General features: G+C 57.4%; 1 protein-coding gene across 1 annotated transcript; it reads left to right on the top strand.

Annotated features, from left to right (window-relative positions):
- CCDC9B (coiled-coil domain containing 9B) lies at positions 1–5,771 on the top strand. Its single transcript, XM_008142997.3, has 11 exons — positions 1–210; positions 970–1,083; positions 1,355–1,462; positions 2,027–2,182; positions 2,273–2,395; positions 3,019–3,215; positions 3,511–3,569; positions 4,142–4,195; positions 4,297–4,396; positions 4,955–4,997; positions 5,080–5,771. The coding sequence occupies exons 1-11, from the start codon at positions 1–3 to the stop codon at positions 5,608–5,610; spliced, it is 1,695 nt and encodes a 564-aa protein (XP_008141219.3). The 3' UTR covers positions 5,611–5,771.
- The last annotated feature ends 8,447 nt before the right edge of the window (positions 5,772–14,218 follow it).

Below are 14,218 nucleotides of genomic sequence, written 5' to 3' on the forward strand. Positions count from 1 at the left end.
ATGGGTGGGGGCAGTGGCCAAGGCGTTCCTGGCCGGGAGCCCAGAGGAGTCTTTTGTAATCACAACATGATCTCGTGTGCTGAGCAGCGAAGCCGGCAGGGAGAGGCCGGCAGAGGCCTGGCTCCAGTGGCTCCAGCGTCCCTCCTGCTTCGGCTCCCCCGGGGCTGCTCTGGAATTCTCTCCGTGCCTGCTGTTGCCATGCACTCAGCTGTGAGTGGCACCTCGCCCTTGATGGAGGGCTTCTTGGGGCTGGGAGAGGGTTGAGACATCAGGAGGCCGTACTCTGGTGGCAGCTGGGGACAGCTGGGCCTGGGAGGAGAAGGGCTGTGCCTCGGCCGGCGGAGGGCTGGGCAGGGGCGTTGGTGACAAAGGAGACCCTGCAGCCCGACAGGGAGGGGCCTGCGCCTCCTTGGAGCTGGCTCTCTGCTGTGCCCGCTGCCAGCAGCTCACGCCCCGCGAGGCCGGGCCCCTGGGAGCAGCTGGTTCCCACAGGCTGGGCGCAGGCCTGGGGAGTGGGGTCCGGGGCCTGGGAGCTCAGGACGAATCAGGGGCCTCTCTTTCCACGGTGGCTCTCGGCCTGGGAGCCAAACAGCTCGCTCCTCGGCCTCCCGAATCCCCTGGCAGCTTCCCAGTCACGGCAGGTTCTGCTGCCAGAGCCATTTATAACTCCCATTCCAGGCTGTGCTCAGCAGTGGCGCTCCCTGGAGAGCCGGGGGAGGGGCAGCCCACTGCTGGGAGCCTGGGGCCTGGGTAGGAGGCCTTGACCTGAGCCCAAGAATGCAGAGCGAAGGGCAGACAGGCCTCGTGGGGTGGGGGCTTGGGCCCCCTCTGTGCCATCTCCCCTTGTGCCCCTAGCTCTGGGCCTCAGGTCTGTTCCTTGGGTGGTAAGAATCTGGTTGGTGGGAAGGTTGGGGCACTGGTGAGTGTTGGGCCCAGCCGTCAGGATCGCGGGCCCCCTGCCCTCTGCAGGGGCCTCACGGGGCTGAGACCCCGATGAACAGGCAGGAAGAGAAGGATGCAGAGCTGGACCGGAGGATAGTTGCTCTTCGAAAGAAGAACCAGGCCCTACTACGCAGGTACCAGGTGAGTGGGCTGTGCCAGGGGCTGGGAGGACCAGCTGGGTTGGCACGCCCTGTCTGACCCGCACCCCTTGTGTGGAGGTCTCCACCTGAAGGCTGGGGCTGGGGACGGGGTAAGGGTGGGTGTGGTCCATCTCAGAGGCTCCGTAGGGTCTTGGGGACTCGGTGACGTGGTGCCTCTGCCTCCTGGTGTCCCGCCGGGGCCTCTCTGTAGGCCTGCCAGCGTCTGTTCTCTGTGCTTCTGGGGACTATGCTGACCCCAGGTCATCCCACAGGAGATCCAGGAAGATCGTCGGCAGGCGGAGCAGGGGGGCATGGCTCTGACCACGCCGGAGCTGCTGCCCCCTGACAGCCTCACCGTCACCATCAGCCAGGTTCCCGGGGTAAGCCCCACCCCAGGCAGGGCAGGGGGGCAAGCAGGTGGGGGCCCAGCCCACATCGGGGCGGACAACCACCCCTGCCCCTCTGCTTCTCCCACTTACAGTCCTGGGCTGCTCTCCAGCTCCCAACCCCATGCAGCCCAAGCCACTGCTGTCCCCATCCCCTAAGGGCCACAGCTGAAAGGCCAACAAGCAGAAGCCTCCTCCTACCCTTTTTCCAGCCCCACAGCCCTGTACACAGGCCTCAAAGCACTCCTAAACCCCAAACCCCCGGGGCCAGGGAGCTGGGACTGAGGGCCAGGAACAGTGGCTGAGGGACACAGCCCCATTGTCCGACTGCTCTGGGCTTCCCGGCTCAGAGATGACCGGTCACTGTGGCATCTTGGGCCCCAGGGTGGCCCCAGGCCTTGATAACCTAATGCCACCGGCATGTGAACTCCCATGGAGCCAGCTCCTCTGTGGGCATTCCAGGGAGGGCCAGGGAGGAGCCCAGCCTGGGAACCACCCGAAGGACCCAGCCCCCAGCACTGCCCCCAAGGCCGGAGGGCAGAGCTCCTTATTCTGCAGGAGAAGCGGGTGGTCAGCCGGAACTGGGCGAGGAGCACCCTTGGGCCTGGAGCAGCCAATGAGAGGCTGGAGGATGAGGAGGTGGGGGACCACGCTGACACGTTCTGCTTGGGGGAGTGGGTGGAGCTGGCCGTGACCATGGAGAACAAAGCCGAGGTGAGCGGGGTGGTGGGGGAAGCCCAGGCACCCGGGGTGCAGCCTCTCCTCCCCCAGCTCCGCCGCAACGCCCACACCCACCTCCCCCAGGCCAAGCGGATCGTAAGTGAGAAGCCCAGAGCGAGGAACCAGGGGGCAGAAGGGTCACCTGGAGAGGCCTTGGGCCGGAGCTCCTTCACGCACATGGCTGCCAGCTTGGATTCTGCACGGAGGGTAGATCTTCAGGAGGGGACGGGGCCATGGATGTGGTGGTGCCCATCCGGGGGAGGTCAAGAAGCTGAGTCACATGTCCCCACCTGTGGGGACAGGGCCAGGTAGCGCCAGCAGGAGTTCCCACGCTTTCTCCCTTTCTCGGGCCAGTCCCTGTGTCGGGTGGTCTTGCAGGGAGAGTCAGGGTAAGCCAGACCTGTGATCCAGCCCCTTACCCTACCTGGACCTCTGGTGGCACGTGGGTGGGGCCAGGAGGGAGCCAGGGACTGGCCACGTGGGAGGTTCGACCTCTAGGTGGCAGCAGCTCCTAGTCCTGGCTCTTGCTCACAGCGGCTGGGTGCCCTCCCCCTGGGCCTGGCCACACACCCCTGCAGCGTCCCTGTGGGCAGGTGCTGTTCTTACCCCGTTTCACAGATGAGGAAATGGTACACAGAGAGGGTGAGTAACTGCCCCAAAGACACAGCCAGCAAGGGGGAGGAAACCATGCCTACCGCCAGCCGCACGTTAGAGATGGAACACACCTAATGTTTAGATGGGGACAGTGACACCTTGAGAGAGGAAGGGGTTAGTAGACTGAGGGCACTTTCTGCTGCTACCCCATAGTTCTGAGTGTCTTTTCCTGGCAGGGTGCCCGGGAGCCCCGGAATCCAGGCCTGGGACGCCCAGCTGCCCGCCGGCCCGCGTGGGGGCCCCTGGAGGCGGGCTGGGACTATGCGCAGTGGAAGCAGGAGCGGGAGGAGATTGACCTGGCCCGCCTCGCCCGGCACAGGGATGCACAGGGTGACTGGCGCCGCCCATGGGACCTGGACAAGGCCAAGCCCACGTGGGTGGCGGGGCAGGGGAGCTTGCTGGGCTGACGTGCTGTGGGGCTCGGGGTAGGCTAACTGTGGGTGCTTCTTGGAGAGCTGGTAGGACCCTCCCCAGGGTGGTGAGGGTCTGCCTGGGCCTTCGAGTCAGGGCTCTGAGTGGGCACTGGGTCCCCCATCTTTCCGGGGCCCACCATCTTCCTGCTGCCCTCAGTTCTGGGGCTCGGGTGGGGGAGGGGGAGCAGGTGTGGGTCTTGCTGCAGCCTCTGTCCTCCCTGCACCAGCAGCCTGACTGCCTCTCTGTCTCCACAGGCTCCCGGGCTCCAGCCAGCCTCGGGATGAGGGCCCCGGGGGGACAGGCAGCGCCAGGGGTGAGCCACACACCCCCCCTACTGCCTGCCCCTCTTTGGCTTTTTTTTTTTTTAAACCCCTTGTCCCCCTCTTCCTCGCTGTTCTCTGCCGCTTGGTTTGCCACTTATTTTTAGAGCTGCCAGGAAGCATGGAAGAACATCTTCCTTCCTCCCCCTTGCTATCAGAGGAGGTCACCATGACCCCCTGCTCCCCTCCAAACCACAGCTCCTGCCCCTGGCTCCGACCCCAGAGGTCTGGGGAGAAGCTCACGAGGAAGCCCGTGCTGGGTCCTGCTGAGCTGTTGGCTCCTCGTGGGCGAAAGCCCGCGTTCCCCTGCCCCTGGCCTGGCGTAGAACAGAGCTCTGCGGATCCCTGGTCCCTTGTCTTACACGTGGGGAGGCTGGTGCTGGAGCGGGAGTGGCAAAGTGAGCAAGGGACCCAGCCCTCCTGGGCGCCAGACCAGGGCTCTATGTGGGAGCCAGAAAACCCACAGCTAGACCAGGAGAATGACCAACAGCTCCCTGGTCCTGGGAGAACTGGTGTTTGGATCCTTTGTCACCCTCCCTTTCCCCATTTCCTTGGCCTCACTTAGGTCCCAGGAGCCACCGGAAGCTACAGCCCCCACCTCGGTCCCCTGATGGCAAAGGTGAGTTAGGAGAGAGGGAGGAGCAGGGTCCCATGAGCTGGCGAGGGAGCCAGGCTGCGAAGGCCCTCTTCTCACCTTGATTTGTGGGCCATTTCTTGCAGGTGGTGCCGCTCGGGGTGGGCAATCTAGCAGACCCGTGGTGGCACTGGCCCTACACAGCAAAGCCCGAGGGACGGAGAGGCTGACTGGCAGGGCCCGCAGGTAACAGGGGGCAGGGGGCAAAATCAAGGGCAGCGTCTGAGTGTCCTGATTTCCTGGCTCCCTTCTGCCCCAGGAATTGAGGACCCACACTGGTCCGGGTGCCGGTTCTGGCCCTCTGGGCCTCTGCCTCCTGGCTGACTGCTGCCTGTGGCCTGGTGGCCGGTTAATGAGATGCAGGGAGAGGCCATCAGCAAAGGCAGCAGCAGCAGCGAGAGCCTGGTGCCCAGGGAGGCCGGCGGTAATTACAGCAGTTACCTTCCCCCGGGAAGTCAGGTGCCTTTCCCAGGCAGCGCAGGCGGGGACGTGCCTGGAGTCTCCACAGAACTCGGGGTGCTTCAGGCTTGGCCATGCATAGCAGCGGGGGACCTGAGATGGGGCTAAGGAGGGCAGGGTTCAGAGGAAACTGAATTCGGGGAGCAAAGCGGGTTGGAAGGGAAGTATCCTGGAGCCTCTTTCTGGCTCTGATGCTCCTGAGACCCTGGAGCCACGGACGACAGTGCGGATGACGTGAAGGGGAGTGGGTAAGAGTAGGGCCTGCCACGTGCGGTGTTTCTACAGGTGGGAGACAAAGGAAGACAAGGAGGAGGTGGAGAGCCAGGAGGTGGGTACCTGGACAGGGGGTGGGGCGGGCTAGGGACATGAGCCCTGGTTTGCCAGCCAGCAGTGCCAATCTCTCGTTTCAGGGAAGTGAAAGCACCAGCCAGACTCTGAATGAGAAGGAACCTGCACAGACACAGAGCAGGATGGAGCAGGGCAGACCCCCGAGCGCCCTGGAAACCAGCCCGGCTCCAGCATCCCCGGAGGGGACAAAAGGGGAACCAGAAGCGTCGGCAGCCAGTCCGGCCCCTGGCTCTCCACAGAACGCTGACTTGGTCCCCCTTGACCTCTCTCTAGGAGGCCCTGGGAGCCCCGGGCCTGGGAAGAGCATGTGTCTGAGGCCTGGGGCCCAGGAGAGTCCCGTGTCCCCGGGGGACGGTTCTGAGCAGCCTGTGGGGTGGGGTGACCCCCAGGCTGAGCAGGAAGTCCAGACTTGCTCTGAGCCACAACGAGGAGCAGGGCCCCCAGAACCCAGGAAAGACAGGTCTGGCAAGGCTGGGGCCCAGCAGGGCCTGGCACCGCGAAGCAGGCCCCCCAGAGGAACTGGCCCAGGAGCGAGGGGCACGGGAGGTGTGAGGAGTAGAAGGGGGGGCCCTGGCCCTGCAGGGAGATGCTGAGCAAAGCCCCTGGGAGCAGGGGCACCACCCTGGGGAGAGAAGGGAAGATCACCGTCAAGAGTCTTCTCTGTGACGGGCGTCTGGTTGCTGTGGCCTGTGGCCTCTGGCTCAGCAGTTCGGCAAACGCTCTGGCCCAGTGACCTGTGGGGGCAGGAGCTGTCCTTGCACCTCCTGTGCACACCCCTGTGCGTGTGTTTCCCACGCCTGGTCTCTGAGGCTGCTAAGCCCTGTCTTGGGTCTACTGCGGCCTCGGCCACAAGCGTGCCCTGCCCCCTCCCGCCCCTGCCCGCGCCCCCCCTCCCCCTTGGCGAGAGAGCAAGGCTGAGAAGCACTTAGCACCTGGCTTGTGTGGCCTCCCTCTCCAGCTGCCAGCTGCCAGCTCCTCAGTGCAGGCACCTCAGCAGCTGGCATGACCAGTCCAGGCCTGGGCCCTTTCCCTCGCCTCTGCCTTGCACCCAGACTCACAGGGTGGCCAATCCAGTCCGGCCCCTGGCTCTCCACAGAACGCTGACTTGGTCCCCCTTGACCTCTCTCTAGGAGGCCCTGGGAGCCCAGGGCCTGGGAAGCCTTCCGCCTTTCTAGAAGCCTTCCGCCTTTCTAGAAAAGGAGGCCACAGCTGGCAGAGGCTGAGCTGGGGCTAGAAGAGCAGAGCTCAGGTCTCCCCTGGGAAGACTTCCCCTCTGAAATGGAGTGAGTGGGAGAGGAGGCGACAGTCTCCTCGCCCCACAGTACGGTGGGAGACCTTACCATCAGGGACCACCGCCCACACCAGTTCAGACACTGAGTGCACCCTGCAGGGGGGTCAGGGAGCAGCCCTGCAGCCTGGGGTCATTTCCTGCCATCTCCTCCTTCCTCTCCCACCACCCCACTGCACCATCGTCAGGCAAAAGCAAGGACGCAGACAGGATCTCAGAGATGAGAAACAGCAACTCTCCCTAAGTACGACATCAGGGCTTGTCTTTCCTACTGAAGTCTCCATTTCTGCCCCTCCTCTGAGGCCCACGTCTGGTGAATTATCCAGACTCCGCACAAGCTGTGGCTTCCTCTCAATTCAACAAACATTTCCTGAGCACACACTACCAGCAACGCAGCCTGTGGGCGACAGTGACTTTGCCAGCAAGGGGGAGGGAGGAAACCTAGTCATCCGGCAGCTCCAGGGGCAGAGCCAGGCTGCACAGCGGGAGCCGCTCTGACAGGGGACAGGGACTGGGATGGTGGGAGGAACCCTCCCTTTCTCAACACGCGTACCCTTTGCCCCCGAGCCCTAGCCTGGATCTCCCCGTGGGCCCCCTCTGCTCCCCTCCTCTCTGCTCCTGCCATGGCTGTTCCTCTCTGCTGAGAGCGCCTGGCCTCACCAGCTTCCCTAGGTTCTCGGGGGAGCATCCAGACTGTCCCCAGGATTTCCATTGTCAAAGTGAGGCCTTGACCATGAGGTCGCCGCCTGGGCTTCCTCACGGGTTCTCACTCCACCCTCCCCAACTACTCAGGAAGCGTGAGGAGGGGCTTCTCACACGCTAAGGTGCAGAGTAAGGCAGATGCTAATCCAGCAGGCCGGGGGCAGGCCTGGGGACTTGCACGTCTGATGCATCTCCAGCTGGGTCCTATGCTGCTGATTCCTGGACCACACTTTAGCAGTCAGGGTTTGGACCAGCATAGATGGGGGGGCTGGGGGCAAAGACAGACTAGACTCTCACCGCCTGCTGCTGGCTGTGTAAGGGATGAGGAAGCGCTGCCCCTGTGTGGGGAGCCGCCTGGCTTCAGAGCTGGGTGGGAAGCTGAGGCAGCTGGGAAGAGACTGGAGAGGCCAGTGAGCGGGGCTGCCAGCTTCGTGTGGTGGAGAGTGAGAACGCTGGGTGGGAAAGGGCTGAGGTGAAGGGGGTGGAAGAGGCTGGTGGGGGTTGATCAAAGGGATTGTGAAAAGGCTTGGGAACATTCCTATGCGTATGGGAGGAAGACCCCTACGGAATGAATAGGCAAGGATGAGAGAGTCCCAGCTCAAGCTTTCCTCTGGCCTTCCAGTCACACAAACATGGCTTTGGAGCTTTGCTCTGGCCCTGGAACCCATGACTCCCAAAGGATGGAGCTGGGGTGGGCAGAGCCCTGGAATGCAGGTGTCTCCAAAAATAATTGTGACCAAGAATTTGAATTCTAAGGTTCACAAACGTCTCCCAACTCCGATGCTTCATTCGAGGGTAGTGCCAGGGCATGTTGACTGTGCCTTCATTCGAGGGTAGTTGACATTGACATTGTTGACATTGACCTTCATTCGAGGGTAGTGCCAGGGCATGTTGACTGTGGGGTGGGGATTTAGCATTTGGGCAGAGCTCTGGTTCAGTCCTCACAACAGGACGTACGCAAGAGAGAAAGCGGGGCAGAAGGCTACGGACAGATAGGCTTCTCTCCCTGAGGGCCACGTCCAAAAGGATGTTAGGAGAGAGGGAGTCACGAGGGGCCGGGAAGATGGCTGGCACAGGACATCCTCCCTGGAGGAAGATTGTAGGGCAAGGCAAATATCACTGTACTTTAATAACAAAGGGGAGCCCTGCCCTGGCCAGTGTGGCTCAGTGGTGGAGCACCGGCCCACGCACCAGAGGTTCGCGGGTTCGATTCCTGGTCAAGGGCACGTACCTTGGTTTTTTCCAGGCCCATTGTGTGGGAGGCAAGCAACCGATGTGTCTCTCTCACATGAGTATTTCTCTCTCTCTCTCTCTCCCTCACCTCCCTCCCTCCCTTCCACTCTAAAAATCAATGGAAAAAATATCCTGGGGTGAGGATTAGCAACAACCACAAAGAAGGGAGCCCTTCTTCAGAATGAAGGGAACCAGCAGCTACGAGGGCCCCCCTCCTGCTCTAGGAACCGGATATGGAGCAGGAGGGGAACGTGGGTAGACACCCCCACAGAACTCGGGGTCCTGGAAGGCTGGCTTTCTCTCTGCCTGGATCCTTAAGGCCTGGTCGGGAGCCTCCCTCTTAGAATCCCTTCTCTTCTCCAACCGACAGACAAGATTGCTCTTAAAAGTGGAAGTTCTTCATGAGACATGGCTTTCAGGAGCCGAGGCACAGAGCTGGAGGAACTGAGAAGGGAGGGCGCAGAGGGTAACAGGAAACCAGCAGGGAGGTGACAACTTGACCGAAGGCCTCAAAACAGGGAGCGCGGAAGAGGCAGGAGGCAGCCCTGTGCTGGGCCCATATCCCTTCGCAGAGAGGAACAGCAGACCATATTGTAAGGGAGGTATGTGTTCTGTTTTGTTTTAAACAGATTTTTTTATTGATTTTTAGAGAGGAAGGTTGAGGGAGAGAGAGAAACAATGATGTAACATCGATCAGCTGTCCCCTGCACTCCCCCAACTGGGATGGAGCCTGCAGCCTGGGCATGTGCCCTGACCAGGAATTGAACCAGCGACCTTTCAGTGCACGGGACAAAGCCCAACCAACTGAGCCACACCGGCCAGGGTGGGAGGGACCTTTTCTGATGATGGGACACACATGGGCTTTGGGATCGACAGACTGAATCTGAATCCTGTTTGCCATCTGCCAGCTGGATGACCTTGGTCAATTTAGCTTCTAAAAGCCTGTGTTCTTATCTGCAACATGGGGCTAGTAATACCTATTTGACGGGCTGTTCAAAAAATTAAAGATAAGAGTATGCAAAATATGCCTGGCACACAGTAGGCACTCGATTAACAGTAGCCTGGCACCGGAAGGCACTTGGTGAATAATGTTGAATAAATGAAGTAGCTATTTGGTGTGACCTGTCTGCTTTGTTTCCCATCTTTTCTTTTACTTTCTCCTCTAGTCTCATCTTCACGGGGTCAGTACACCCTCAGGGAAACAAGGGGTGGTTTATAAAGCTGACCAGCTTGCACCCCGGGAAGTCTAGTTGAGTCAAGGCCTCAGGAAGTGACCCTTCTCTTACAGGGAGGGTCTCTGCCCCCACCCACCAGTGGGATCCAAGGATGGGCTACGCGCTTCTGCCTGCCTTTGCACACTGGCCCCCACAGGTCAGAGTGGCTTCTCTTTTCCTCTGTTCCCACCATTAGGAATCTCATGAACTCCCACCAGAGTTTACTCCTTTAGTATTTCCCCCAGAAACACACTCGACTTGTGGAGTTTGCTCCATGTCTCCTAGTGTTAAGTTTTGTCACCCAAAGGAGCAGCATGACTATATTTTCTTACGGTCAAGGGATGGCTAATTGGGGATCCCTAGAAGCAGGGGCTCCCCAGCTCTCTTGCTACCCAACAAGGCACAAGTTGGGAAGGTTTGACCACCAGTCAACTCCAATCCCAACCCTGGCCTCGGAGACTGGAATAACAGGTAAAGATGGTACTAGCTCCCCAGAAGAACAAAGGAAACTGCAAAAAAATCCCCCATACTTTCTTATGTTGGGGATTAATCAGAGGGGATCAAGGGCATACGAGAAAGTAAAGACACCAACCCCTTCACTTCTGCCTCTTGAGTCATTTATCAGCACCCACAGGCCCCGGCAAGCGTCTCGCTGAGCGAGGGTTATCAGGGCTTTGAGGAAGGGCTGACACTGGGTAACCACAGCCTCCCTGCGGGGGAGAAGGCAAGGCTGGGAAAGGCAGGGAGAGGAGCCAGCGTACGGCCCAGACCGAGGCTGCTTTTTCTCAACAAGGCTGCTGGCCCACATCACGGCCTCGCACTAAGCACCCACTTGACGCCAGGGAAGTGAAATTGCGCAGACCTGGCACCAGACGGAACCAACGTGGCACCCGCTGCTCCTTTTAAGGACTGGCTCCAGGAGCAGCAGGCTCAGGGAGGAGGTGAGGCCAACACAGCAGCACCTCTGTAGGGAGGGGAGAGAGGACTGCCTCCTTGTTAACAAGCTCTCCGGGGCAGGTTCTGCTGAAACTGTCACAGATATTCAGCGCTGTGGGCTTTTCCCCTTTTCTCACAAACTCTGGGGACACGGCGCTTCCCTTCCCCCTAGCAGGGCAGCTGGCTTCAACCAAGAGGATCAAAAGCCCCCTTGATAATCATCTATCAAAACAGAAATAGCCTCAGCCCTGGCCGGTGTGGCTCAGTTGGTTGAGCATCATCCCGTACACCAAGAGGTGGCGGGTTCGATTCCCAGTCAGGGCATGTGCAGGAGGCAGCTGGTTGATGTTTTTCTCACATTGATGTGTGTGTCTCTCTCTCTCTTTCTCCCTTCCTCTCTCTGAAATAAAAATAAATAACAGAAATACCCTCACCTGTTGCAGGTTCCGAGGGAAAGGCTGGACCAGTGGTAGTATGCATCAGAATCACCTGGAAGGCTAGTTAAACCACAATGCTGGGCTCCATCCCTGGGTTTCTCATTCAGTTGGTCTGAGATGGGGCCCAAGACAAGGCATTTCTACAGTTCCCAGGGATGCTCAAACTGAAGGTCTGGGCACGGGTGTGGCGTTTGCTACCTGTCCCTTCACATTTCTTTCCATGCATCCGTTTTTCCCAAAGGGACAGACATTCCCTTGAAAACATATTCCCTCATGTGTGAACACCGTACTTTTATTCCCAAGATCTCCAAGCCCTGTCGCATCTATTGCCTCCATTTGCTCTCAAGGGCCATAACCAATGCCGTCCAGTCCTCAAGTTGCCCATTCAGGAGTCCCTCCTAAGAGCATGCGGCCTCCCACCCAGGTCCTCACGATACTGTGAGCTGTCAGTGGGTCAGAGACTGGCTGCGGTGACACACACTGCCCAGGCTGACCAGCCGGGAGCTGCGGGGATGAGTGGCCTCCAGAACACAGTGCGGGGAGACTCACCTCGTGACTCAGGATACTACGGAGGTAGCAGTGAGAGGTATATTTAAAAATAAACCCTTGGTAATCAACATAATTGCTTTTTTGGACAAGTTGGTTTTGGGACGTTTGAGGCTCACTTGTCACACTGTAGGCACTAAATAAATAGTTCTTGAATTAATGGTAGTGGTTTATGGAAAATAATTTAGTTAGAATCTTATTGCTGTTTACCTGATAAGCTATTAGCCAAAACAGATAAATGAAGTTAAGAAAACAGGGCAATAACTAGGGTAGATTCTTGTTGGCATGACTGTAAAGTCCTTGAGGGTGAGAACTGCGTGGTAACGGTCTGGCCCCATAGCAGTAGCTCACCGAATGTTTAGAGTAGCACAAGGGAACTGTGCTCCTTCCTGACCAGGTGGCTCCCGTGCATCATGGGAGCATAGCTGTTTCTGTACTTAGGATGGAGAGCCTGGTAGAGCCTGGCTGTGTGGTAAAAAAAAAAAAAAAAAAAAAAGGTTTTGTTTTTGTAGTCTTAAAATTAGATACTGGAGGGAACAAAGAGCGGAACATAGGTTTTCTGGCAGCAGAAACCCACAGGCTATGTCAGCAAGTAAAACTGCTAATGGAGTAGGTATTTTTATAGCTTGACATCAGGCATAAAGGGTCAGAACGCAGGAGACAATGAACGGGTCACACATTCTGTGTTGCCTCCATTAAGCACCTCGTGGAATACAGCTGTGGGCTTCTGGAGCCTGGAAAGAACAGGCAGGCCCAGCCCACGTCCCACAAATGAAGAAAACAGCGGCTAGCATGGCCAGCGCAGCTGTGATTTGCAGGAGTTCTCTTCAGCCATCAGTCCACTCCCTCGAAGCAGATTATGGGCTGTGGATGTGGATTATGACCGTGACACCACAATGACACAGGAACAAGGCCGTCCAACACAGTGATTAACCAGGTGAGCAACAAACTCAGAGCACCTACGACTGTGCCAGGCACTGAGCTTAGTGCTGGTCCTGAGAAATGAGCCAAGTCCCTCTCTCAGCCCAGAGAGACCAAAACACAACACACACACACACACACACACACACACACACACACACACACACACAAAGCCCCTCCAGCTGTAACCCTTTTGTTAATGCAATTGCGATTCCAGAAGTACCTCTATTCTCTGCAAACAGGAAGGGGAGGACAATTATTACCCCCTTTTAAATAGCTGTGGTAGCCCTAAAGCTTAGGAGCTGACCTTTCAGTTCCCCTTGAAGAAACATGTAGAAACAAGTAGATGCTCTCCACTCAGCATTTCAAAACAGGATATAAATACTCAGCTGAAGAACACAGTATCTTAGCATTCCCTAGTGAAAACTGAAAAACAAGGTAGACAGAAAATGGTCTCATACTGTGCAGAAATCTAGAGCTTAGGAAGAAAAATATTTCTTCTGCTTAAAACTTCAGAGAAACACTTGTGTACTTCAGCATCCCTGGGGGAGAGAAATGATACTCACACAAACTCAGTGTAACTGGCTTAGCAAACTCCTGGCCCCTCACCCTCCAAAACGTCTTTCAAAAGAGGATTATCTATCTCTTCCTTCCAACTCAGGCTGTCAGGGAATAAGCGCACGGCAGTAACTTCTAATATAAGCAAACGTCGAGAAATTATCCTCGTGGTGCAGGTACAAAGCAGTTAGTTGAAGGAAAGGAACTGCCTTTGCACAAATCTCTACTTTCTGACTCAAAAGCTGTTGGACAATTTTGCAGATAATGTCTCACCCTTGAAAATAAAACTATTGAGACCACTGCCCCCCACCAATTGGGTCCTGTTCTGGTGGAACGGTGCCCATCCCATCAGCCAGCAGGCCCCTGCCACACACCCTGCGGCACGGCCCACCGTGGGAAGCCGGTGCAGCAGCAAAAGCCGTGTCACCATCCACGGAAAGGGAGCCTGCCTGGAACCACAAAACGCTTCCCCGCCCCTTCGGCTCTGCCTTACCAAGCCCTCTCACAGAAAGCCATTGTGTAGGCTGAAGAGGGAAATAAAAGAAGGGCGGACTTTTCCCCGCTCCCCTGCAGACTACAAGGTGATGTAAAAGAGCAGCAGCCACCCCCCAACAGCTCTGTAGAAGTGCGGGCCCCAGGGGGCCCCACCAACACGGGCTTTTGGTTGTGTACTGGGCAGCGCCGTCTAATAATGAGCCGAGCTCAATTGCTTGCCATGTATTTTGCGGCATAACTAATCCCTTAGTTTTGTGCTCTTCACCCACATGTCGTTTATTGTTTGCTTTAGGGGGAGAAAAAGCCTCACCTCTGAAGCAGTCTAAAGTTCTCCCAGCATTTGGCTCCCTCGCCTCCTCCATTTAGAGTTTAGACAAAGCCCTGACCAACCACTGCAGCCTCCTCAGCGTATCTTTCCCGGTGTTAGCATTTCCTGAACTATCTAGGGGCCAATGGTTTGTTTAAAGCTGAGAAGAGTGATGTTATCATGCGGCTTATCCTCACCTCAGCTCTCAGCCAGCTCAATATTTGCATTAATTCTTAATATGCATGGTGGCTGATCCCTTAGCTTCTTCAGCTAGGCATCTGTTCAGAGTCCTATAAAAGCAGAACTTTTTTCCCCCCCCAACCTTTTAAAGCTAGATATCACTGTTCTGCCAACCCCATCATTGCTTCCCAACTAAGATGGATCTTGCCACCCTTGACTAATCAATTCAGTCAAGCCATTGGGCAGAGAACATTAGGGCAATTGTTTTTTCCTCCGACAGCTATTTACCATCACCCATCCACCACATCTCAGACCATTTCCTCTTCCAACTTCTACTCCTTCCTCAAGAAATTCGAAAACAGAAACAACTTACACAGGCTTACG

This window comes from Eptesicus fuscus, chromosome 5 (assembly GCF_027574615.1).
Source record: "Eptesicus fuscus isolate TK198812 chromosome 5, DD_ASM_mEF_20220401, whole genome shotgun sequence".
NCBI classification, from domain to species: Eukaryota; Metazoa; Chordata; class Mammalia; order Chiroptera; family Vespertilionidae; genus Eptesicus; species Eptesicus fuscus.